Genomic DNA, 26,795 nt, shown 5'->3' on the forward strand with positions numbered 1-26,795 from the left:
ATGCTTTCTACATTCTAATCTAAATCATTTATATAAATGACAGACAAAAGCAGACACATCACCAGTGCCTATGGAACACCCCTGGTAGCAGGCCTCCAGTCTGAAAAACAACCCTTTACCACCACTCTGTTTCCAGTAGTAGAGCCAATTTTGTATCCAATTGGCAAGTTCACCCTGAATTCCATGTGACCTAACTTTACTAATTAGTCTACCACGCAGAACCTTGGCAAGGGCTTTACTGAAGCCCAAGTAAATAATGTCTACTGCTCTGCCCTCATCAATCTTTTTGGTTATTTCCTCAAAAAACTCCAAATCAAGTTTGTGAGACATGATATTCCTCACACAAAAAAAAAATCGTGCTGACTATTCCTAATCATTCATTGCCTTTCCAAATGCATGTAAATTCTATCTTTCAGAATCACCTCCAACAGCTTACCCACCACCAAAACCACACTCTTAGATCTATATTCCTAGTCTTCTCCTTACATCCCTTTTTAAACAAAGGCACAACATTAGCCACTTCCAGTCATCTGGCACCTCACCTGTAGTTATACATGATACAAATATTTTTGAAAAGAGCCCTGCAATTTCCTCCCCAACTCCCCACAATGTCCTGAGATACACTAGATCAGGTCCTGGAGATTTCTCCACATTTATGCTTTCCAGGATCTCCAGAACATACTCTTCTGTAATGTGAACTGTTTTCAAAACATCAATCTTTATGCTTCATTTATATCTGCATTTGACCAATCTGCAATGGTACCATTTTAAGAGCTAAGGACCACCATTTTGCTCTTGTTCTGCATTAGTAAATTCTTGGAGCAGCAGTAAAACTTTTCAGTGCAGTGCTAATCTGTTTCATACACAATTCTCATGTAATGTGTATGGTGTTGACTGACTGGCTTCCCACTAGTTGGCATTTTGCTAAGCCTATTAGTTTATGCTTTGCTATTTTCATTTTTAGACTGTAGTCCAAGATTATAAAGTATTTATGTATAGCTGAATGGGAACATGATTAGATTATAATAGATGAGTGAATTAATAGTTACTTGGAAAGCAGCCATGTTAACAAAATGTCAAATAATCTATGTGTATTGGCTGCTGAAAAGACTATGCTTATTGGATTTGTCCAGTGCTGAATCATTAGATACACTGACAGTGTTTCAAAAGATAGTTGCAGAATCAGTGAGATGAGAATTGTACAGGGAGTTTCTTTTGCTTCACAACACTTCAGGCAAAATAACATTTGTCAGCTTTTTGCCCGTGGTAATGATTTGCAGTTAACATTCATTTTTAAAACTACCTATTCAATCTCTTTTCTTAAAATGCTGCACTCACTCTTAAATGATTGCCCACTCCCAGAGGCTCTGTCCCACAGATTTTCCTTCACTCCATTTTATATTGTGAGATTGGGTATTGAGTGTTATTTGATCATGGCGGTCATTACATTTGAAATTGATCCTCACCTCATTGGGAATCAGTAATTTATATTTATGCACGGCAATTTAGAACATTTACCCGTGGCACTTCTTTTCACCTCTGCCTAGTCTGGGGTCAGCGGGTCACTTTCAGTGACCCCATTACCAACTTCTACTGGATCAATATTTTATGCGATTGAAACAAGTTTCAGTGGTTCGTCATGAGTACTTAAGATACCAGAGGAATGTTTTACTTTGAGGGAAGTTGGCTTTCATTCACAAGTTGAATAAATGGATAAAATAATTAAATATGCTTCAATTTTAAACAAGTGTAGCACATTAGTTCCAGGATTAATAGTAGCATAGAATGATTTGAGAACATTTGGATTGTTATCTCAGAGGATTAAATTGCATAATTCCCATAGTGTAATGAGCTTCTAGAAACCTTTGGTTCAACAAGTGATTAGTTTGTCAAATGAATATCTGCGTGTAGCAGATCTTCAGGGAATGACACAACTGGAAAATAACTTCAGTGGAATCAAAAAGCATGTTAAAGAAGATGATGAAACTTTGACCCTGCCAATTCATAGAATTGTTCTTTGTAGAAAGTTCAGCTAAGTTCATAGTAATTTGTGTATTCTTGGCAGAAGCATGCAGCTTAAACGTCATATGCTATTGTAATTTTCACTGTAGTAGCAATACTGTAGAAAATTAACATCCTAAATACGTCAAGAAAGGGTGCAGTCTGATCTGGAGTTTATCATCCCAGCTTTGTACAGTGCATTGCATGACTTTTAGATTTTTGAGATAAATTTACAGTAATGTAAGATTTAGCAAAAATCTCATCCTACCCATAATATTATACCTCGACTTTTAATTCATTGTATAGCTTGGATTTTTCATTTTTGGGTTGTAGGCATTAATGTAACATGTATTGACAATCCTTGGGTGCATTTGAGAAAGTGGCAGTGAGCCACATTTGTGAACTGCTGTAGCCCATGTTGTGAAGGTATGTTTAGCACGTGTTTGAGAACAAAGCGTTTTTTTTTAATCGCCTAATTAATAAAGAAAATAGTATAGATTTGTACATTCACAGGATGTGGGCTTCACTGTCTGCACCCCAACATTTATTATTCATTCCTTGAGAAGGTAAGCTGTCTTTTTGAATTGCTGCAGTCCATGTGCTGTAATAGATCTATAGTGCTGTTAGGGAGGGAGTTTTGACTTCAGGGAAAAATATAAAAACATCACATCTTGAATGGTCACTGATCCTTTACAGTTTTTGGTGAGCTTCTGTCATATAGCACCCAAAATTTCAAACATGTATATGGCAGCCATCAAACTGCTCAGAAGAAATAAATCAAGAATAGAGTTTAAAGTAAAATTTAATGCATGGGTATCCATTTTAAATTAACTTCTGCAAGAGTGCTAATGCAATACTCAATTTGTTTCATGAGCTAATTAAAATAAGTTAATTAACTCATGATAAACGGCAAAAATATTGAAACAGAATGTGCTTCTGTCAGCTGCTGTCTATACTAATCTGTGTTTCATCTGCAGAGTGTGATGTTGCAGAGCTTCTTGAGGCAATGCCTTATCTTACTGGAGACCAGCTAGTACACAGAGAGAAGAAACTGACACAAGTTCAAACGCTTGCTTTAAGAGAGTTTCTCAGTAAGTCTTGTAATTGTATTGTACAACAGGTCTCTGAATCACCTGAACATCCAGAAAAGAGATATGCCTAAATCTGGAAAGACATAATCTTACGTACATTGTTGGTTATTAAGTGTGGGTTAGTGTTGGGCCCAGTCTTAGAATCATACAATGAAAAGGAGGACTCTCAACCCATTGTGCCTATGCTAGTCTTTTAGAAGAGGTCTAATTAATCCCCTGCTTTATTTTTCCCCCTATTATACTGCAATTTGTTTTCCTGTTGAAGTGGATATAAATTCCCTCTTGATAATTACTATTAAATCTGCTCCAGTATCCTTTTTGGCTGGTGCAATCCAGGTAATAAGTCGCCATGTACACAAAAATCTCCTCTACCCTTTAGTTTATCAATTACCTTATAGTTCATGGGCTCTGATTACTGACCATCCTGCCAGAGGGCACCATTTCTTTTATTTACTCTTCTAAAATCCTTCTTTAATTTAATTTAATGAATTAGTTTCATTACTAAGTCTCCTTACTCAACCTGCTCTGAGGTGAACAATCTCAATTTCTCCTGTCTCTTTAATCTCTCCAATGACCAATCCCATATCCATAGTAATGTTCTTAAAATTTCTCACTCGGAATTGGGCACAATACCCTAGCTGACACTTAACCAATGATGTATAAAGATTTTGCATAAATTCTTTTCTTTTCAACCCTATACCTATATTTATAAAGCCTTACATAGGAGAATATTAGCTAATTGAAGGAAAACAAATTGCTCAGTTGGTTAGGAGATGACTTGAATGATAGAAGTTAGCAATGAAGGATGATAAGCACTTAAATTGAAAGGAAGTGACTCATGGTGCCCACAAGGATCTGTACTGAAGTCTCAACTACTGGCTTTATTGTTAATGTCTTGAATAATACTATAGCAGTTATGTTTGATTCTGTCAATGGTGCAAATATTGGTGACATAGTATATTATGTTGATGAAAGCATAATTACAAACAAACATTGATAAACTCTGACTGCTTGATTTCAATTCAGATAGTAAGGTCATCCATTTTGGACTCAAAACTATAGTACCAATTATTTTGTTTTTGAATGGTGAAAAATCATAGAATCCCTACAATGCAGAAAGAGGCCATTGGTCCATTTGAGTCTCCACCAAGCCTCCAAAAAGCTGCCTATGCAGACCTGCACCCTCCCCTCCCATCACCCTGCATATTTACTATGGCTAACCCACCTAGCCTGCACATCCCTGGGCAGTATGGGGCAATTTAGCATGGCCAATCCACCTAGCATGCACATCTTTGGACTTTGGGAGGAAACTGGAGCACCTGGCATAAACCCATGCAGACCAGGAAGAACATGCAAACCCCACACAATCATCCAAGGTTGGAATCAAACCTAAGTCCTTGGCACTGTGAGGCAGCAATGCTAACCACTGAGCCACCATGTTGCCCTAAAGTTAGGAACATTGGCAGTCCATGTACATTGATCACTATGCTTGAGTGAGCAGAGATTTCTTTTAATCAAAAAGCCTAATAAAATGCTACAAATTAAAACTAGAAGTTAGAATGTAAAAGGGGAGGATGATTTTCTTGTGGTAAAACATAGCCCTGGTTGAATTACATTTGCTGATCTGTGTACCGTTCTGAATACTGCACCTTAGAAGGGATATGTTAGAATTGGAAAGATTGCAGTGCAGATTCACCACATTCTTATTTAGGGTGTAAGGCTGAGACTGAGGAATAAACCAGGCTTGTATTTCTTGGAAATTCATATTGTAGTGAAAATGAACTTTCAGTCCTTAACTTTCATCATTTAACTTTAATGCCTAAAACTTTTGTGGACTAAAATTTTGTTTTTCAAAAACCAAAGATCCTGCTAACCTCAAATGCCAGCTGTGACCATGTGACGAGCCTAGGTGACCCACATGAAATATACCACAACTGACTGCCTTGGAGTTATCATTTTAATTAAGCACAGAAACTTGACCAGAAATTTGCATCTGTTGTCACATACTCAAGGTCAAAGGTTACATGGGGAATATTCGGTTTGAAATAGACTGGAGCAAGACTGGGAATATGCCCTTAAAAAGCTAATTTTGTGTTTGTGGAATGTTAAGTTTTTCCAATGGCAAAAATTGTGAAATTCAAATTTAGTTTGTTTCTTTCTTTTGGCTTCTCTCTTAATCCAATCATCATAATTTATATTGTTAACTGACATTTTAAATTAAAATGAAGGTAATCAAGTGATTTTAAACTTGCTATTTTGCTATCTAAATGAATGCTTCAGTGTGATTGGTTGCTTACCTGCACTTCTGTTGGGAATGAAAAATGCATGCCAATGATTACTATATCTTCGTGGGCAACTTTTGTAGAGGGCACGAGTGAGTATCCTTGCTTCACTGCTGACCACAAAATATAGGCCATTAACACTAAAATTTTAACATCATGATCAGAAATCACTATGGGTTATATGTGAATGCTTTCAACAATTGTCGGATTGAATAGAATTTAAATTTATCCACATATTATGAACCTTTCAATTTTTGTTTGTAATAGCTGTCATGTTTTAGCCATATTTCAAATGTTTTACCTAATTCAGTGCATCTTTGTTAAATGTCATGAAACTGCTATGACTGATGCAGTGTGACTTAAAGATTACCAGGCACCACAATATTGCACCCCTGGTAGATGGATTATCATCCCCTCCAAATATTCTTGATTAACCATGGAATATTGTGAGTAAACTGCACCACAATTCTTTTTAATTTAGTGCATTCCATTTGATGGAATAATCACTTGCAGCTCCAACCCACAAAACTTAGACAAGAAACTTTGTATTTCATGAGCAAATTCAGTGTGCTTTGAAATATGATGAGCATTTTACTTAAGTAATATTTTGTTTTGCTATTTCCATAATACAGTTACCCTTTGCTTTATTTATACAGAAAGCAGGCAGATGAGTAAAATTCCTTTATTGATTCCAATTAATGAATTGAAGGCATTGTTAACCTTGGTGCGAGAACAGTACTTCGGGCGATATGGCAGGAACCTGCCAAGCAATATATCGGGCAATGTATGTCAAAGACGAGAAGACACAGTTAACCATACTGGTAAGTTTTATATATTGTGTAAAAATTCAGCATTTTTAAGTACGATTGTCTCTATAATTACTCGGTGCTCTTTCCGAGAGCTTTGAATTGCACAAATAATTAAATGTCTGATGCCCTCTTTTCTATCATTAATTGATTTTCACAGCTTAAAATGCCATTTAAATGTGCTTATGATTTGTATCTTTAAAACAAGTCTGCAATTAATTGGATAGAGTAAGGATTAACCTGACAGAAGAGAATGAAAGAAATAAAGTTGATGGGAGATGTCTGCTCCTGATGATGTGAAATAAAGTACTCAGACCACTTAGACCCAGAGTTCAGCAATGTACAAGGAGTTCTAAATGATCAAACAATTGGCAGCTTTCAGCTTCAGGGGATTTGTGTGGAATTAAGACTGATGTTAACGAAGGAAAAATAGAGAGAATGGCAAAATGAACAGAGTTTCACAAAGCTAGACCTAGCCATTTTACCAGTGAATGGAAGCAATGTTTCTTTCTTTTCAAGAGGATTTTGAAAGACTCAGACCTAACCAAAGTAATTTATTTTTCTTTCTTTCTTTGGTTCTTTCATTTGTTCGTTCTTTCGTTCGTTCTTTGTGGGATGTGGGCAGCAGTGGCAGGGCTTGCCTTTATTAGCCATCCTTAGTTGCAATAGAGCCATAGAGATATACAGCACAGAAGCAGACCCTTCAGTCTAATTTGTCCATGCTGACCAGACATCCTAAATAAATCTAGTCCCATTTGCCAGCATTTGGCCCATATCCCTCTAAACCCTTCCTGTTCATATATACCGGCCAGATGCCTTTTAAATGTTGTAATTGTACCAGCCTCCACCACTTCCTGTGGCAGCTCATTCCATATATGCACCACCTTCTTGCCCCTTGGGTCCCTTTTTAAATCTTTCCCCTCTCAACTTAAACCTATGTCCTCTAGTTTTGGACTTTTTTTTTTCCCCCCCCCCATCCTGGGAAAAGACCTTGTGTAGTTACCCTATCCATGCCCCTCATGATTTTACGAACCATTATAAGGCCACCCTTCCGTCTCTGATGCTCCAGGGAAAATAGCCCCAGCCTATTCAGCCTCATCCTATTGCTCAAACCCTCCAACCGTGGCAACATCCTTCTAAATCTTTTCTGAACCGTTTCAAGTTTCACAACACTCTTCCCATAGCAGGCAGAATTGGCTGACTAAACAAGGACAGGAAAATAATATAAAGAGGTTCTAAAAATATATTTTTAAATTAGAAGTGATGACTGGAGTAGATATAAAATGCAACCAAGGAACAGCAGAGTTATGAATTGGAACTAAGAGGAAAAAATAATTACAAGTGCAGAACACATTAGGAGCAATGATTACAATCAAGTTACCCTTTTAAGAGAGGGCAGACTGGTCACCTAAGGAGCAGGAAGTATGTAAAAGAATTATGTGCTGCATCGGTTTTGAGAGTTCCAATATATTTCACATCAATCAAGAAACCACAACGCATCATATTCTTAAGTTCAGTCAAATGTAGCTTAATTTAGCAGGGTAATTGCAAAGGAAAATGATGGCGTCTCTAGAAAACAAAACAAATATAGTCTTGCATTTTCCATAAATACACAATTCAGGTAAAACTTATTGTCAGTTATAATGCAGCGCTGAAACCACTCATTGAATTTTAAACATGTTCAAATATTTGATATTCTTAACTCTTACCTTCAATAAATATGGCTACAGAAAAATATGCCTGAGAAAAACTGCTGACTAGCAATACTTAACCATTTAGAGTTACTTGCTGATGATACAGTTTTGCTGGGTGTCAGTGGTTTCTCTTATTAATTCCTGGAGTGTGAACTGATTTTTGTCAACTGACAGTGGCTAGATACAATTTAAACAATAAGCTGCTGCCAAATTCTAAATAGTTACTGTGAAGTATGCCTTCTACGCCTACAGGAGGAAAATCTAAAATAAAAGTTGTCTGTTTGGAATTGATTCTAGATAGAGTTTTGACAGTTTACAGTTTTTACTTCTCCCCTCCCTCCATTTCAAATCTTAACATTTTGGCATTTGATTTTAAAGGTCTGCCAAGAACTATAATTGCCTTAGAAACAACAAAATGTAACCAACAGTGTCAATTGTGCTTGTTAACATACACAACAGCTTTCAACCAAGCTAGAAAGTACTTGATGTAACATTCGTATACTAACTGACAATTTTTAGCTTTAGTTTGATCAGTTAGGTCATTTTTTTTCAAATTCAACTATATTTGTTTCAAATATTCATTTAAATTCAAGAAATGTAGGTAAGTTAATAGATCCACTAAAAATAGTGCGTGGATATCAGTGCAAGTTGCCTGTAGTAAGATACCGTTTACTTAAAAATTTATAATAAGTGTCTTATCAGCGGGAATTAGAAATAATATAAGGGCAGACTTCAGGAAGTCTGAAGAGGTAGGTTTTGAGGCCCATTAGAAAGAGGAAAAGTTATGTAACAACAAAGGCTTTGGGAAGCGAGTTTCAGTGAGCAGAAACTTGATTGCCAAAGTCAAGTAGTTGGGACTGGAGTGAATGAGATGTACAGTAATGGGTATACCAAAGATCAGGGATTTCAAGCTTGAATGTATAGCTGGAAAAGGTTATAGAGGGTGGGATGAAGCTATAGAGAGACCTGCAGTTGTGGGCTGAGATTTTGAAATAATGGAAATATCTGAATTCTAGAAATTTTTTAATGTTTCTTTTGTTTTATAGGAAAAGCAAACTAACCTAGCATAATTTGTAAGATTAAGTATCCGCAGGGTGTCATTCATGCTGGTTTCAAGCTGTATCTCCTATCATTTGCTCCAGCATTGCTTTGGAAGTCTCAACAACACTGCTGTGATGGCACTATTGAAGCAACCCTGAGACAAAGCAAAATGCAGTAAATACTGGAAATATGATTCTGATAAAGGATGCATGAACTCAGTTTCTCTCTGCACAGATGCTTATATACCTGTTGAGTATTTCTCTTTTCGTTAGAGGAGCCAAACTGTTAGTGTGAAATTGACAGAATAAAATGGCACAGATACTAGAAATCTGATCTACAAACAGACAATTTTGGAAACAAAGTAGAGTGAGAAACTAAGTTAGTAGGCAGAACGGCCTTTCAAAATAAGGCTATAAGATATGAAAGCAGAAGTAGACCTTTCAGCTCATTGAATGGCTGAGCAGACTGAGTGAGAAGGGTCACCGAACCTGACACATTAACTCTGATTTCTGTTCACAGGTGCTGCCAGACCTGCTGAGCCTTTCCAGCAGTTTCTGTTTTTGTTTCTGATTTGCAGCATCCGTATCTGTGTTTTTTCGGTTTTTATCAGTGAGATCGTGGCTGATCTGATCTCTCTCAATTCCAAATTCCTGCCTTTTCCCCCATTACTTTTGATTCCCTTGCAGCAAAAAGAACTTCCTATCTCGGCCTTGAATATACTTGACAACCCAGCCTTGACAGCATTCTGTCTGAAAGGATTTTGCAGATTTAACACACTCTAAGAGAAGACATTCCTCCTCATGTATGATCACTTACTTTTGAGATTATACTTTCGGGTTCTGGAGGGAAAACAACCTTTCTGCATCTACCTTGTCCAGTCCCCTCAGAATCTTTTAATGTTTCAATGAGGTCACCTCTCGTTCTTTTAAATTCCAATGAGTATAGCCACATTCTACTTCATTTCTCTCCTTATGACCATCAGTCTGTACCTAGTGTTCTTGCATTAGTGACAAATGCATGTCTTGTCTGAATTAAAGATGAAGAGCAAGTTCTTATGGCTGGTGGCCCATTCATAGAGCCAGCTGCTTTGGGAGGCCAACACCAGCAAGAGGAGCAGAGGATGCTGCTGAGGCAGCAAGTAAAGTGAGAGGTCATCTCAGAGCTGTGCAAAAAAAGTATTGAAATCCTGAGGATTGAAGCTGAGAGCACCTTCTGGTGAAATCCCTCATGTGAGTTTGTTTGGGCCATGACTGTGGCTTTTCCTGCCCTCGATCCCATAACCATTGTTCACCAACTGCCTACCACTGGGAGGATACTGCCTCTGATGAGTCATTGGGCTTAGCATTTTGTGGGAAATTGCTCCACTGTAGACAATCTCCCAGTGGAGCCCTCCCTATCCATTACTTATGCGCATAATTTGTCATTGATTATTGCCTACTGCTGCCTGTTGGGCAGCTGCTTCCACGGCTAATCTGCTTCTAACAAGATGATGTGAGGGCTCTTGTGGCACAGTGCTAATGCCCCTGCCCCTAGACCCAAGTTGCCGGGGTTCAAGTCCCACCTCTTCCAGAGGTATGTAATACCATCTCTGAACAGGTTGATTAGAAAAGTAGGTTAATTCGTTTTTAGAAAAAAATCACATGGATATTGGAATGTATTCTCTGAATTTAACTGCCAAATATGCCCCACCCCTTTTTCTTTTAATTCTTTCACTAATTGTGGATTTCCCCATTCCCTAATTACTGTTGAAAAGGTGGTTATGAATCAACTTGTTGAACTGCTGCAGTCCATCTGATAGTCTCCGAAGTTTCCCCCAATTGTTCAGGTCAATGATTTTTTTATTAGATGTAAATTGCCAGGTTGTTTTTTTAAAAATCATGTAAGATTCCTGCTGAAAACACTTTTCCTGTATATTGGAAAGGAAAATGCTTTGAACCAGATGTACTCTAATAGCCTTTTCTTCCCCTTTAAATACAATGTGCACACATCTGATTGTTTGAAAAAAAATTATGCATCCTGTAAATATTTCATTTTAAACTTTTGTCTATCTAGAAACTGACAGCTCAACCCTAAGCCCATCACAGCAGCCTGAGAGAAGTGTTCTTGAAAACTATGAAAATCTTGAAAGAATTAGACAGAAGTCCAGGTGAAATATGTTTTTCATATTTATTGCTTCAATTGAAAGGAACCAGACTTTTTCAAAAATTTGGATTTTGAAATGAGAATGAACAGTGCTCATTTACAGCTGTCTAGTTTTCATCTATTTAGTAATTATTTGAAAATGTTGGAATTAACCAATCATAACAGTTTTTTTGAGCACTCTTAGTTTCTGGTTATATATTGTTTGTACTGTCTAAATTTGAATTCGGTAGATGACATACAGTACTGTGATCAAAGAGTGCTCTTGAAGATCAATCTGAAATCAAATATGAACAAAGTGATACAGTTCACGTTGCACTTGTATATTCACGAAGTAAGTCACTATGTCCTGTTAGGAAGGTGGATTTGCCACAGATACTTTAATTGGATCAGTGTTATCAGTTGCTCCCCTTAACAGTCTTTTCTGAGTTAACTATCTTGGGTTCATCTGTTCAGTAGAAAACCATTTTTTTGTTCGTGGGATATGGGTGTCGTTGGCTAGGTGAGCATTTATTTCCCAATTGCTTTGGAATAAATTGGCTTGCTTAGCCGTTTAGTAGAGAATGAACCACTGTGCTGTGGATATGGAGTCATGTACAGGCCAGACCAGGTCAGGATGGTGGATTTGTTTCACTAAAGAACTTTAATGAGCCACTTGAGTTTTCACAGTGATTGACAATAATTGCACAGTTGCCATTAAGCTAGGTTTTTATTCTAGATTTTATTGAATTCAAATTTTACTATCTGCCTTGATAAGATTCAATGCCAGAACTTTAGCTTGAGGTTCTGGAATACTAGTCGAGTGACATTACCACTAATCAAAGTTCTATACAATTGAAACAGATCATTGCTACTTCTGTACTTGCGTCCTCTTACAATAAGGCTAATATACTTTCCTAATTACTTGTTGCATCTTCATGTTAACTTTTATTGACATTGATGATGGAACCTAGGTCGCTTTGTTTCCATCCAACCGTTTACCATTTAACAAATACCCTGCATATCTGTATCTTCTTCCAAGGTTGATAACCTCCCATTTTTCTACATTACATTCCATCTGCCATATATATGACCATTCACTAAATCGGTCCAAATCCTCTTGAAGATGCTTTAAATCCCCCTCACAGCCCACATTCTCACCTGAACTTTGTGCCATCCCTAAACTTGTAAATATTACATTTGGTCTCCTCATCCAAATCAGACACACATTCCCCCTCCCTCCTTTTGTCGCACTCTGCAGAGACTGTTCTTTTTGGACATTCTAGTCCACTCCTACTCCAATCCCAACACCTCCCCACACCACCACAGCACCTTCCCATGCAATCGCAGAAGGTTTGATACCTGCCCATTTACCTCCTCCCTCTTCACCGTTCAAGGACCTACGCATACCTTCCAGGTGCAGCAACGATTTACCTGCTGTTCATTCAATCTAGTCTACTGTATTCTCTATTCACAGTGTGGTCTCCTCTACACTGGGGAGATGAAACACAGATATGGTGACTGTTTTGCAGAGCATCTACATTCTGTCTGTTTAAAATGACCTTGAGCTTCCAGTTGTGTCCCACTTCAACATGTTCCCATGGCAAAGTTTCTGTCACAGGCCTGCTGCAGTGCTCCAGCAAGCGTCAGTGCAAGCTTGAACCTCATTTTCTGCTTGGGGCCCTGTAGCCTCTAGGATTCGATATAAAGTTCAATAACTTTAGAGTCTAATTCCGTCCTTCCAATTCTTTTTTGTATCCCACTCCTACACCCTGATCCTGTCACGACATTGGTTGCTTTCAGTACAGCCAACCCGTTCTCACCCACTGTTAGCCCTGTTATCTCATGACATGGGTTGTTTTCAGCAAAGCCTAACTATTAGAATCATAGAATTTTACAGTACAGAAGGAGGCCATTTGACCCACTGTGTCTGTACTGACTCCTGGAAGAGCTAGTCCCACTCTCCAGACTTTTAATTTTATCACTTTCAAATATATATCCAGCTCTCTTCTGAAAACTCCTATGGAATCCGTCTCTACGACTCTCCCAAGCAGTGCATTCCAAAGCCTAACAACTCTGAGGAAAGAAGTTTCTCTGCATCTCACTCATAGCTCTCTTGCTGACAATCTTGAAATTGTGACCCTTGTTACTGACATAGAAACTAATGGAAACGGAAACAAAAAAATACTACTACCTGTTTTTGATTTTGAGCACCTCAATAAGGTCACCTCTTAAGCTTCTCTGCTCCAAGGAGAATAAGTACAATCTCTCTCATCTTTCCTTGTATCTAAAACCCTTCATTCCTGGTATCATTTGAGTAAATCTCCTTTGAACTCTCTCCTGGACTTTAATATCCTTCCTTAAAAAGGGTGTCCGGAACTGAACACATTTGGCCTTTTTTTTTTTGCATTTATGTTATCTTCATTCCTGCACTAAAATCCTCATGATAAAGGCCAACATATCACGTGCCTTCTTAATTGCTTGCTGCACCAACTTTGTAATCTTGAACATAAACGTCGAATGATGAGAAACTTTTTTTTTAAAATTCATCTGTCTTCATTCCTCTTTTTAATTAATATCTGAAGGTCACGCACAATAATCAAACGATTTCTATTTCCTGTTCTTTTTTTAACATGTGTAATAAGATTTTTAAAAAAGACATGTCGACAGAGAACAGGTTCTGGAATTGAATATGATTTGTACACCAATTCAAACTCTCAGCTCTTGTTATCATTTATTCAGCTTCTCTTCTGTCCTGGCCTACTGCTGAACTGGTGAAAAGTCACTGGACTAAATGCTAACTCTGTTTTCGCCCCAAAGATGCTACCAGATGTCCTGAGTTTTGCCAGAAACTTCTGTTTTTGTTGAAAATCATTGATGCATGTTTTGAACAGTTCTTTGGGCCTTGTGGTACTCCATTAGTCACAGCCTGCCAACATGAGAATGATCTGTTTATTCCTACACATCCTTTATAAAAGATCCTAACATTTTCTCTGTAGTTACCATATTCTCTCTCTGCTTTTTTTTTTAAAATAATGGGGAAACATTTGTCACCATCATTTCAGAATCTGTAGAATTTTGGAAAATGGCCACCAATGCATCTACCACCTCCATAGCTACCTCCTTTCAACACTTGGGTGTAGAATATCAGGTCTTAGACACAAGTCAATTTTTTAGTCCCATTAATTTCTATAACACAGCTGCCTTACTAAGACTAATTTCCTTCAATTCTTCATTTTTCCTAGTCCTTTGGATCTCTAATTTTAATTAATATCTGAAGGTCACGCACAATAATCAAACGATTTCTATTTCCTGTTCTTTTTTTGACATGTGTAATAAGATTTTTAAAAAAGACATGTCGACAGAGAACAGGTTCTGGAATTGAATATGATTTGTACACCAATTCAAACTCTCAGCTCTTGTTATCATTTATTCAGCTTCTCTTTTTGGTGAAGATATCTTGGTGAAGACGAATATAAAGAAATTATTTAAGTTCTCTGCTATTTCTCATTAAATATCCCATTATAAACTCCTCTGACTTTGCCTGTAATGGACTTGTATATGTCTTAATCAAAAGTCTCCTTTTTTACATAACTATAGAAGTATTATAGGCTGTGGGTTTTTTTCTAGTATGCATTCATTCTATTCAGTCAATTTTCTTGGTCCGCCTTTGTTGCATTTAATAATCCTCCCAATCCTCAGGTTTTCTACTATTTCTGGCAACTTTAAGCGCCTTTTTTGTTATCATGTAGTCCTTATTTTCCTTTGTTAGTCATAGTTAACTGACATTTTGAGAGTTTTTATGACTTGAAGGAACGTAAGCTGTGTAATAATTCTTTAAAGACTAACCATTGCCTATTTCATATGCTTACTGTCATACCTTTTTAATGTATTTTCCTGATCTATGTCAGCAGATTTGTCCTCACATCTTCAAAATTTCCTTTGTTCACATTTGACACCTTGGCTTCAAATTGAACTGCCTCACTTTCCAACATAATGTAAAATTCAGCCCTATTATGATTGCTCATCCCTAAAGGTTCCTTTACAACAAAGTTTTCAATTAGCCCTTTTTGACTGTCTTCACTAGTATTGAACTGATCAAAATCATGACAAGCTGAAAATCAAATGTGAATCGTTATTGTCATCTTACTACTTGGATGAATATATGTAATGATTAGGTTTGGCTTTGATTATTTGCACCATTACAGCTTGCTTATAATAATACAAAAATAAATACACTATGCTACCCAACATATTTTTTTTTGCTTGATATAAATCTAATTTCTAATTTTCTTTCTTGAATTCCCACTTTGTGGTCTGCCTTCACCAAACTTTTTAACCTCTTTGTATTTTAAGAGAGTGATTCTAATATCCTAATTCACTCATTATTCCCTAAGTGCTCTGCCAAATGTATTCAAGTTCTGACATTGTAGAGATGGATTTCACATCAGTTTGAAAGGTTGTTGTTATTTTATTGTCTGTGTAGACAATACTCCTGTAAATGCACAATATCCAAAGAAGGAGAAACAAGCCGCTAAAGCTTTTGTTTTATGCAAATAAAAAAAACAGCAATTTCTAAGTATGAGTGTTGGGGGCATGTTCTTACTTTAAATGTGGATAGTGGTTTATTAGTTGAATAATTACGGTTTTAGATGGAACACTCTCCTGCTGCATCACCCAGTTTCAAACTGCATTAGCAAAAACAAATTCCTGTGTATTTTTTGGGAAGGAAATACACTTACCCTTAGAGAACACAACGGGGCGATCTCTTGACTGAGCTTAAGTGTTTGGTTTTAATCCAATAATCTGACACTTGGAGATATAAATAGCCACACAGCTGCATTCTAAGGCAACATTCCTTTTCTTTATACAAAATCATTAAGGGAGAGCTTCCCAAGTGGGGACCATAACCTGAAACTTAAAGGTTGCGGGCTCCAAGGCAGCAACAACCATCAAAGAGCTCTGACTGAGGAAGAACAGCAGTGTTCCCATTCCAACTGACAACCTCACCCACTCCCTCCCTCCTGCAATTATCACTTGGAAATAGCATTAATTTCAAGCCTTAACATGGGCCACAGTGGGAAAAGTTTGGAAGCATTGCTTTATGGTGATGTGATTGTGTTTGATCCAGCAAATGTGGTAGCAGCACTTCAAAACCAATAGCTTGGGACCCTGAGAGAAATGGCCATTATTTTGAAACATCTTGCACTTCATAATGATACATTAAGAATGTAACCAATGAATTTCTTTAGGGTCACAGTAGGTAATAAATGCAGATTGAAGCATTGACCTTGTTTTACACAGTACAGAATTGTTACTTTGTCAAAAAAAGTGAACATTTTGAATCTTGTTTCATGATTTTGCTGGCATCTTCACAGAAATGTAGGTGGTGGGAGAAATAGGGCTAATAGAACAAAACCTTGTGCAACATTTTCTTCTATTAAGATTGAAACCAGAAGTCTTTAGCACTTTTTGATTTAGTTTGTTATTAAAATATCAACTTGCTGGGATTTAACAGCAGACAGCATTTGCCAGACTCTGTGAAATTGTCTGGTTTGGTACTGAAAACTGCCCAGACTATTTTTAATTACTGTGAAAGGTAAAAAATGTCAAACACTTGGTACCAGGTAAAACTAGCCTTTTCATGTTGCAATGTGCAGTAGCATATGCATAGAATTTTCCACTGACCGGAAGCTGCCATCAAGCTAAAAAAGATATTCTAGTTAGCACACAAACAAGTAATGTGGTCTGTAAGTTTCAGTGCCAGTTGGATGTCAGGTATGTAGGCCATACATTTGAATGGCTGGTGCACTGTATCCAACAGCACGTGTCTCTGACTGTTTGTGACAGGCCGAATATTGATTGTACTTAACCAGCCCAAATTAAAGTTCACCAAAGCAAAATGTTCTTTATTATGAGGACAAGCTTATATGAGCCACATTATTTTAGCATATAATTATTTACCAGATTGTTACTAGTTATTGAACACCTTAAAAATTTTCAGCTGATCATGCACTTTCTAAATGTTGAAAAGGTAGAAACAGTGCACATCCAAAGTGACTTGATCTAGGTGCACAGATGATTATTTTCTGTACCTATTCATCATATCTTCAACGAAAAGGCTAATTCAGTGCTTGTCTTTATAACTAACACTAGAATACAAGCGTGTAGAAATAATGCTTCAACTGTACAAAGCCCTGGTTAAACCACACCTGAGTACTATGCGGTTCTGGGCACCAAGCCTTCAGGAATGATATATTGAATTTGGAAGTAGTGCAGTATAGATTTATTGGAATGGTACCTGGATTTGAAGGGTTAAGCTAAGATTGTATTTATCGACATTTAGAAGTTTTATGGGTGATTTTGAATGAATTATTTTCAAGGTGTTAAGGGAACAGATAGTTTAGATAGAGAGAATTTGTTTCCACTGGTTGTGCAATCTAGGACCGGGGGCATCGGGTATTAATTAGAACCAGTCCTTTCATGAGTGAAATTGGGAAACGCTACTTGTCACAAACGAGTAATTCTCCTGTATTCTTTTTGACCAGACTTTATTATGAATTGATTAACATTGCTGTGATGTTTAGCCAATAGAACATCGGTGATAAGTAAATAAAATAGAAGTGAACTAAGTTGTGAGTCAAAGTTTAAGCCTATGTATTTTCTATGTCACAATAATGATTATACTTCTGGAGTATCTCATTGGTTATGGTATGTTGGAACATCCTGAGGTTATAAAAATTGCTACAGGAATGCAAGTTATCTCTTTTTACTGTGTTTCTTTTCTAATTGTTTTTATATTCGCATTCAGAGTTGGTTCTATGTTAACAAGCTCATCTGAGACACTGTTGGGACTCCAGGATAGCCAAAGAGTACTTCCAGTTCAGCTTGACGCCAAAGAACTACTGAAGTATTTTACACCTGAAGGTTTTCCAGTTGCTGAGCTCCAACCTTTACAGATACAGCGAGGGTACACAGAGTTTTGCATCTCAATTTTTCTTCTAATCTGGGGACAAGTGAATATGATACAGTGGAACATCAGCTTTCAAATGTAGTCTAATTTCATCACTGACAAGATAAGTTGTATAAAACCTCTGGTGTGCCGCATTCTTAAACAAGCTTCTATCAGAAACCAGGGAATAGCTATCTGATGCCTTTGGAACAGTACCTGAGCAAACAGCGCACACTATCAAGGGAGGTTGAAACAGCTTTTAAAGATAAAATGAAGACAAAGAAACAGTCATTTACTTATTAGCTTTCGTTGCAATCTACCGTCATCCAAGATGATGAAACAATACAAATGGAATTGTTTAAATCCATATTTTCTGATTAGTTTTAACTCTGCCATCTATTAAACAGATAATCTCATTCCTAATTTGCTTCAAAGTAGTTTGTTAATACTAAAACACATTGGCGCAGAAGGATATTTACTACAAAATGATGATATAGTTTCTGTTGTATAAAGTAATGATTCTCAAGTGGTTAACATTCACTGGCTCCACCCATTCTAGTGAAATCACAGAGTGCATGGGGTAAGACAAGGAGTTCTACTCCGAACTTTAGGAGGGAGCGGATATATCTGTACTAGTTAGCTATAGTCCTAGTAATTATGCCTGATCAAATATCATCGTACTGATCGATATCATGCACTAACCCTCTTTGATATCGACGAACAGTGCCTCCTTGTGTAGACAACTACAGTGGTGTCTCCTCTACCACTAATTGCAAGATAGATGCAAGTCACAGCAGAGCAGCTACCTAAAACAGACCTTGCCCAGTAACACACACTGGTAGAGTCGCAAATACTACAAGGCTCCAAGAGGGTATTTCTGGGAAAATGCAAAAGTTCTTTTTTGAAACATACTTGCTGTTATCTTAAAATATTATAATCTAGTTGAATTACAAGAAAAAATTGAGAAGCTGTGAAATTTTGAAGATAAACAGTAAATGATAATACAAAAGCAAGATAACGCAGATGCTGGAAATCTGAAATAAGAATAGTAAGCCAGACAATCTCCGGTCTGGCAGCATCTGTGGAGAGAAACAGAGGTCCCTTTTCAGGACTTGTTGCTAAAAAGACGTTTAAACTGAAATACTGGGCAGAATCTTTTAGAGGTCTGGGTGACCGTGTGCTTGGGCAAGATCTGTGGTCAAATCAGATGACATGTCTGGTGAGTCTTTCCTGGATATCGAGACAAATTCACGCCATCTTTTATTCTTATACTGAGTAACTTGGCAAGTTTCTCAGTGGCAACCGTGAGTTGCCAATTAGAAAGTTTGCCTTATTAATGTTACAGCTCACCTCCGTTAATGTTCAGTTTCCTATCTTACCAAACATGCCAAACAAGCTGTCATAGTGCTTACTCACTCTGCCTGCACGTATGTTCACAGCATCCCTGCCTCACGTTGTTGTGCCTTGCCTATTGGCCCCACAATAAGAGATGCAAGGCTCCTGTTTCTGACATGCCTTGTTGTTTAGCCCAGGCACAAAGACAGGAAGCTTACCCAAGTTGTCGGCAGCCCTGTCAAGAAGAATAGCCTTTAGTTAGTGTATCATTGTGCAGTAAAATGGGGGCTGCTTCCAGTTCTAGGCCAGGGGCTTGGATGTTGTCACTCGCAGTCAGTCAGTATGATCTCCACGTAAGGGATGAGGAGCCAAATGTCAGGGAGCACACCTCCCATTTTGATTCTGACTTGCTCCACTGGGGACTGCTTTCCACCTACAATGTGAGCCCAGTGGGTATTTAGGGAGACAAAAGTGGGCTGCACAACTGTTGCTTTCGGTGTCGGCGAGCAGTGTCCTGCGCAAGGTGAGTAGGTAGCACAGAGGGCATGCAGATTTAGTAGTGTTAGGGTGCATGAATACAAGTGAGGGACCTTGTTGCAGGAAACGGGGTGAGTCAGAGACCATGAACCTTGGTTTCTGTGTGTGTGTGTGTGTGTGTGTGTGTGTGTGTGAGAGAGAGAGAGAGAGATGTAATGGAGAAAAGATATTCGTATTTATGCTGGTGGTGAAGGACTTTGACCTTCTTACAACCCTGCTAGCCATTCATCCAGGGGACTTAGACTACATTTAGCCTGGTGTCATGTTCTCCAGTGCTGACTGGGGGGAAAGAGGAAGTCCTGCATCACCCTCTCCAGCAGAAGCAAAGCCTACAAAACAGGTGACTATTTCCTGTGCCTGCCATGTTTGCGACAAATGTTAGGAACTGTGCAGGGCAACTTTGGAATGGTGGTGTTTGTTTGGGTGCATAGTGAACTTTTAAAGATGTCACGGATGCAAGGGTGTGCTGGTATTCTCTGGATATCCTGACAGTGACAGCTTCATGGTGAGAATTCTTCCAGTAAACTTAACGGAGCTCTCACTTAGCCAAAAATAAACGTAAAATTCAAGATGCTGCCTGACCTGCTGAGATTTTCTAGCATTTTTTTTTCTTATTTTGGATTGTTTGTGATGCACTCCCACAAGTTATCATTTTTAATTGGTGTTTTTTTCAAGTTTTTGGTGAACTGAACATCATTTAAAATCAATTTTTAAATCAATCTATCTTGTTTACCATTACTGCATTGCATTTCATCTACTTTGTAGGCATAATTAGTGAGTACTTGCTGAAAAATTTAAATTGTTCAAAAATGTGCCAAGGCACAAATCTTAGTCTGGTATTTTTTTTGAAAATGTCTGTTTCCTTTGCAGTGAAAATGAGTTTCCATTGACCCCAGAGATGACTCTGCAGAAGTTGAAAGGTTTGCCGTTTGAAAAGGCTACAGAATGCCATTACCATGGAGTTGAGTGAGTATAATGTTCTAAAGGCTCACATAATCTAGCATGTGAAATGTAAGCTACTTCTTTCTTACTATGGATAAGGAGTGTTAGCAAACAATTTCTGTAAACTTGAGATCAATGCCATTTTTAAAAAAAATTTAACAGAACAAAACATCTAAGACCAGAGAAATTGTCCACCCATGCGGTTCTGACGAAGGGTCACATGCCTGACAGATTAAATGTTTTTCTCTCCTGCTGAATTTTTCCAACATGTTCTGTGTTTTTATTTCTGATTTCCAACTTCTACAATATTTTATTTTTGTACTTTTGGGTTCCTGCCTCCTCTTAAACTGCCTTCGTACATAATTCTTTGAACTTAATCTTTGTTCTCTTTCACTAGGTTGAGATGGCATATGTCCCACACATGCCTACTGTTAGCAGTTTATCGAGTGTTAATCTGTCCTATGCACTTGCTTGAAGGATACCTAATAAATTAGAACCATGATGGTATCAGTTTCTTTACCTTCCCATACAACAATTTGCATTGTTCCAGCTGTCCCAAATTCACCTAGCGTGTAGAAAACTTTTTTTGTGATGTGCAAACAAACATGATCTCCTGCTGCATCCTCCTGTACTGCCTCCATATGAATGTTGCTTCTAATTGCAATGCTGACCCCACTGCTTAACTTGTAAGCAGCTTGGCAATGGCTATTGAAGCTCAATAGCTGAAAGGAACAAAACAATGTGAGAGACCAGAAAAGATGAATGCTGTAGCCTCTTCCAAAATAACTTAACATTGTTTTCTTTATGGTTCATTTACACCCCTAAATCATTTTGTCCTTCAAAAAGCTATCCAGCCACCACTCAATTCTGCTGAAGTTGTCCATCTGTTGCCTGTCATGACAAACCTTCTCAAATCCATTGCCTTCTGTGTCAAGCAGCTTGATTTAAATCATCTCCTTGTTCTCTGGCTACTGGTAATGACATTGTTCTTCAACGTTTACATATACTTCTTGGAATCCTGAAAGATACAAATCCGAAAAGTATCTGTTCGTAGCCTAGATGTCTAATCTCCAGTATTTGAGACTAGTGTGTACTTTCATGGTAGATGATGTTCCAAGGATAAAACATCATATCTGCCCAGTTTTTGGGCGAGAGCACCAATGTGATTATATTGTACAAACACGGCTTACCCACCAAATTGATTATTTTGTGTCCATAATAGAAACTGTATGAAATATTACAGGTATTGCCTAGACAACAGCAGAGCACTCGAAAAAGATATTCGATTTGGGAAGCTTCAGTCTCGCCTTATCCGCTATGAAACTAACACAACCTGTTCAAGAGAGCAGTGTCCAGTTGTTTATGGATTAAGCCCACTGTCGTCTCCTGCAGTCCTTTCAGAACCTGGAAGTGTGCCAGATGGTGAAGCTTTACAGAATGATCAGAAAAATACTGGTGGGATTGGACAAAAGCGTACATCAAGAAAGGTGGAGAGTTTCCATCTGAGCAAAAGGTAACTTTCAAACGGAAATAACATAACTTGCTGCAAGGACTTAGTAAGTCAGCCTGCACCCGTACTGAATGGAAGAATATTGACATTGAGATATAGTCTGCCTTCACTCAACTAGAAGTTGTGTCTGAAACTTACATGCTCACTTTTTTTTTGACAGATCCAGTCTCATTTGTTGAATGCTTCTAGCAGTTTTGTACATTTGTTTCAGATTTGCAGTATTTTGTGACGTTTAACAGCCTGTGCTTGCAAATGACCATAGTGAAGCCTCATAGCTGTTAATTTGTAATCATTTGTTTGCATGTCTGTTTCCCTCAGTCATTTTCACTCCCTTCTTTTTTACCAGTATTGACTTGGTATCAGATAACTGGAATATTTCTGAAAAGAGAGGCATATTGCCAAAGCCAGTCCAAGAATACCAATTCTCAGAAGATTTCTAAGAGTTTATATTGCAGGGTAAAAGGCTGCTGATTGACAGCCAGAGTCCACTTGCCAATCATGGAGAAAACAACAGGGAACTATAGGTAGCCAAGCTCAGCCTATTTTTTTTTTTTTTAAAAGTGCAAGGTTTGAACATATTCCTTTTGATTACACTAAAATAGGAACACATTCTGTCTATGCTGCTTCTAGTAAGTCTAAATGAGCCACATTACAAGCTTGACTGATTTATCTAAATTTAGTTATTAGTGCAGCCATTGGTGCACTCACGATTGTTGAGGAAGTGCTGCCCAATTGCAAAACTATATCAAATGGCAGATGAATGTCTCAATCACTGGGGCGTGTGGTAAACATACCTGGCACCACAATGACAGTGAAATTTAGAACATTGCTGAATTGTTTTGCCTCTGCCACACTCAGTCCACTTGCCAACCACACAGTACCCTTTTCTCCTGCAGTACAAATTGTAATATTTGAAATTTAGCATTCTTGTGTTTGTCCTGATGAGTGCAATTTGAAAATCTTTAATAACATGCCTCTTTTTGTATCAGTTGTTGAACCCTGTTGTATTACTTAGCACATATCCTGCAAGCCATTGTGTTGTCTATTGCCAATATCAGTTTCATTTTGTTACTTTATTGGTTTAGTCCTCCTGTCTCTGGATTTGATTCCCATTGCTAATGCATGGTTTAAAATTTGTTTAAGGTTCAAGTTCTGCATTTTATTTGTTTCCTACTGTAACTGCGCATTTGACAAATGCTGATACAGCTCTTGAGCTGATGAAGGACTGGGGTTAATTCAGCATTTGTGTAGCAAGTTGAGAGCCTCCTAGCAAAGCGTTCTACATTGCATCTTCTGATAATTAATCAGAAATGAGTGTAGGACTTGTTAGTGATGAAAAAATGCTGAATCATCCTCCAACTTGAAATTACGTTTGTGACTTTAAAGCAGCCCAGATGGAAACTCTTTGTAGCCTGTTAAATGATCCTGTAAGTTGTGAGAAACGGTATTAATCTAACAAATTCAAAAAAGCACAAGAGTAAAGCAAGTGAGATTCTTAATATCTGGAATAATCTAACCTTTTTGATACAGGTAATAACCTACTGCTTCATCATTCCAGAACTTTTGTTTCATTTGATAGTGTTTGCATTTCTTTTGTTTTTATTATTATGTTCAAGTAATTGTTTGAAAACACTGAAAAACAACCTCAAAGAAAGGAGCAGCTCTTAAAGCCACAATTTTCTCCCGTCCACCATTTTGGATAGTTTCTTGAAATTGGAGTCACAGGTAGACAGGATAGTAAAGAAGGTGAGATAGTAGGAACTGCAGATGCTGGAGAATCTGAGACAACAAGGTGCAGAGCTGGATGAACACAGCAGGCCAAGCAGCATCACAGGAGCAGAAAGGCTGACATTTCGGGCCTAGACCCTTCATCAGAAATGGGGGAGGGGAAGCGGGTTCTGAAATAAATAGGGAGAGAGTGGGAGGCGGATAGAAGATAGATAGAGGAGAGGATAGGTGGAGAGGAAACAAACAGGTCGAAGAGGCGGCGATGGAGCCAGTAAAGGTGAGTGTAGGTGGGGAGTTAGGGAGGGGATAGGTCAGTCCAGGGAGGACGGACAGGTCAAGGGGGCAGGATGAGGTTAGTAGGTAGGAGATGGGGGTGCGGCTTGAGGTGGGAGGAGGGGATAGGTGGGAGGGAGAACAGGTTAGGGAGGCGGGGACGAGCAGGACTGCTTTTGGGATGCGGTTCGCAATAAACAACTGCACCTCCCAGTCGCGAACCATTTCAACTCCCCCTCCCATTCCTCAGACGACATGTCCATCCTGGGCCTCCTGCAGTGCCACAACGATGCCACCCGATGGTTGCAGGAACAGCAATTCATATTCCGCTTGGGAACCCTGCAGCCCAATGGTATCAATGTGGATTTCACAAGCTTCAAAATCTCCCCTCCCCCTACTGCATCCCAAAACCAATCCAGCTCGTCCCCACCTCCCTAACCTGTTCTTCCTCCCACCTATCCCCTCCTCCCACCTCAAGCCGCACCCCCATCTCCTACCTACTAACCTCATCCCGCCCCCTTGACCTGTCCATCCTCCCTGGACTGACCTATCCCCTCCCTAACTCCCCACCTACACTCACCTTTACTGGCTCCATCCCCGCCTCTTCGACCTGTTTGTTTCCTCTCCACCTATCCTCTCCTTCTATCCGCCTCCCACTCTCTCCCTATTTATTTCAGAACCCGCTTCCCCTCCCCCATTTCTGATGAAGGGTATAGGCCCGAAACGTCAGCCTTTCTGCTCCTGTGATGCTGCTTGGCCTGCTGTGTTCATCCAGCTCTGCACCTTGTTGTCATAGTAAAGAAGGTGTTTGGTACACCTACCTTTATTGGTCAGACCATTGAGTATGGGAGCTGGGAGGTGATGTTGTGGCTGTATAGGACATTGGTCAGGCTAGTTTTGGAATACTGTGCCCAGTTCTGGTCTCCCTGCTATAGGAAGGATGTTGTGAAACTTGAAAGGGTTCAGAAAAGATTTACAGGGATGTTGCCAGGGTTGGTTTGTTTAAACGATAGGGAGAAGGTGAATAGGCTGGGACTATTTTCGCTGGTGCATTGCAGGCTGAGAGATCTTACAGAGACTTTTAAAATCATAAGAGACACGGATAGGGTAAATAACCGAAGTCTTTTCCCCAGTGTAGGGGAGTCCAAAACTAGAAGGCAAAGGTTTAGGGTAAGAGGGAAAAGATTTAAAAGGGGCAACGTTTTCACACAAAGGGTGGTGCGTGTATGGAATGAGCTGCCAGAGGAAGTGGTGGAGGCTGGTACAATAATAACATTTAAAAGGCATCTGGATGAGTACATGAATAGGAAGGGTTTAGAGGGATATGGGCCAAATGCTACCAAATGGGATTGGATTAATGTAGGCTATTTGATCGACACGGACGAGTTAGACCAAAGCATCTGTTTCCATGCTCTATGACTCTGTAACACTGGTTTGTCATATAATTGCTGAAAGAGCTACGCAATGAAAAGCAGCAAAAAAGAAAAAGAAACAGCAGGATTTTAAATAAGATTCTTGGTTAGTTTTCTTTGAAGTTGTAGTAGGTCAGATATGTTATTGAAAACTAATCTTCATTTCCTTGTCTCGCCCAGACTTAGCAAATCCAAAAGCACAGAATCCCTCAATTCCCAGTATTCACTACAAACATCACAGGGGGCTGGAAATAATGGAACTCATTTAATAGCTGGCTTGCGGGATCACTCTCAAAGGCATGCAGCTGTTTCATCTTCCAGTAAGGAGCCAAACAGCCGTATTCAGAGAATGGCAACAAAGGCTAGTCATGAAAATGTGAAAAAAGAATCACGATCTCAGAAGCATAAAAGGGTAAGGAAAGCATCAAGTTATTTTATCATATAAGAAAGTTCTTGTGTAGCAAGCTAAGAATAACAATGTACTTAACGCAGTGTGACTAATTTTCACAATGTTCTAAAGAAGGTTCACTGGACCGAAACATTAACTCTGATTTTTTTCTTCACAGATGCTGCCAGACCTGCTGAGGTTTTCCAGCAATTTCTGTCTTTGTGCCTAATTTTCCTCTCGTACAAGTGAAAGACAAACATATGTGGGACATAACATTTCTATTTAAGTAGGATGGAGCTTGGCTATACTTGAACTTCCCCCTCTTTCTGTTCCTCTGTGCTTTCAGTTCAAAACTGGGGTTTCGTTTGTGTAGTCAAGAGAAGGTGAGGACTTGTGTGCCGATTTTCCAATTCAAGTCATGGGTCTGATGCATCAATTGTGATAGTTAATGTAAATTTATGAACAATTCACTGCTTGTTTAGATGACACTCCTTTCCCTTACTGACATTTATTCTGCACATGGCGTTGTTCCAGTTGCTCTCATTCTTTTTTGCCCTCAGAACCATTATTTATATCAGTTGGAATTCTTTGAGCTGATATGCTCAGAAGTAGAAAGGCACTTATGGAGGTGTTCTAGATGATGTATGCTGCCTAACAGGTAGCATCTGCTCAATGATCTCTGCAG

The 26,795-nt window shown here is 38.6% G+C and overlaps 1 protein-coding gene across 3 annotated transcripts in view; it reads left to right on the forward strand.

The window, feature by feature from the left end:
* LOC109910432 (MDM2 binding protein) overlaps positions 1-26,795 on the forward strand; it is a 66,723-nt gene that overhangs the window by 30,116 nt on the left and 9,812 nt on the right. For 2 of the 3 annotated variants that reach the window (XM_048595521.1, XM_048595520.1), the window contains exons 13-19: positions 2,979-3,092; positions 6,031-6,195; positions 10,968-11,061; positions 17,845-18,003; positions 20,728-20,823; positions 22,043-22,312; positions 25,903-26,134. In XM_048595521.1, coding sequence (XP_048451478.1) covers positions 2,979-3,092; positions 6,031-6,195; positions 10,968-11,061; positions 17,845-18,003; positions 20,728-20,823; positions 22,043-22,312; positions 25,903-26,134 — 1,130 coding nt within the window. Of the gene's footprint in view, positions 1-2,978; positions 3,093-6,030; positions 6,196-10,967; positions 11,062-17,844; positions 18,004-20,727; positions 20,824-22,042; positions 22,313-25,902; positions 26,135-26,288; positions 26,494-26,795 lie in introns of all 3 variants that reach the window. The other variant, XR_007261896.1, reaches the window with a different exon arrangement.

The sequence above is a fragment of the Rhincodon typus genome, chromosome 4 (genome assembly GCF_021869965.1).
Source record: "Rhincodon typus isolate 14 chromosome 4, sRhiTyp1.1, whole genome shotgun sequence".
In the NCBI taxonomy this organism is placed as follows: Eukaryota; Metazoa; Chordata; class Chondrichthyes; order Orectolobiformes; family Rhincodontidae; genus Rhincodon; species Rhincodon typus.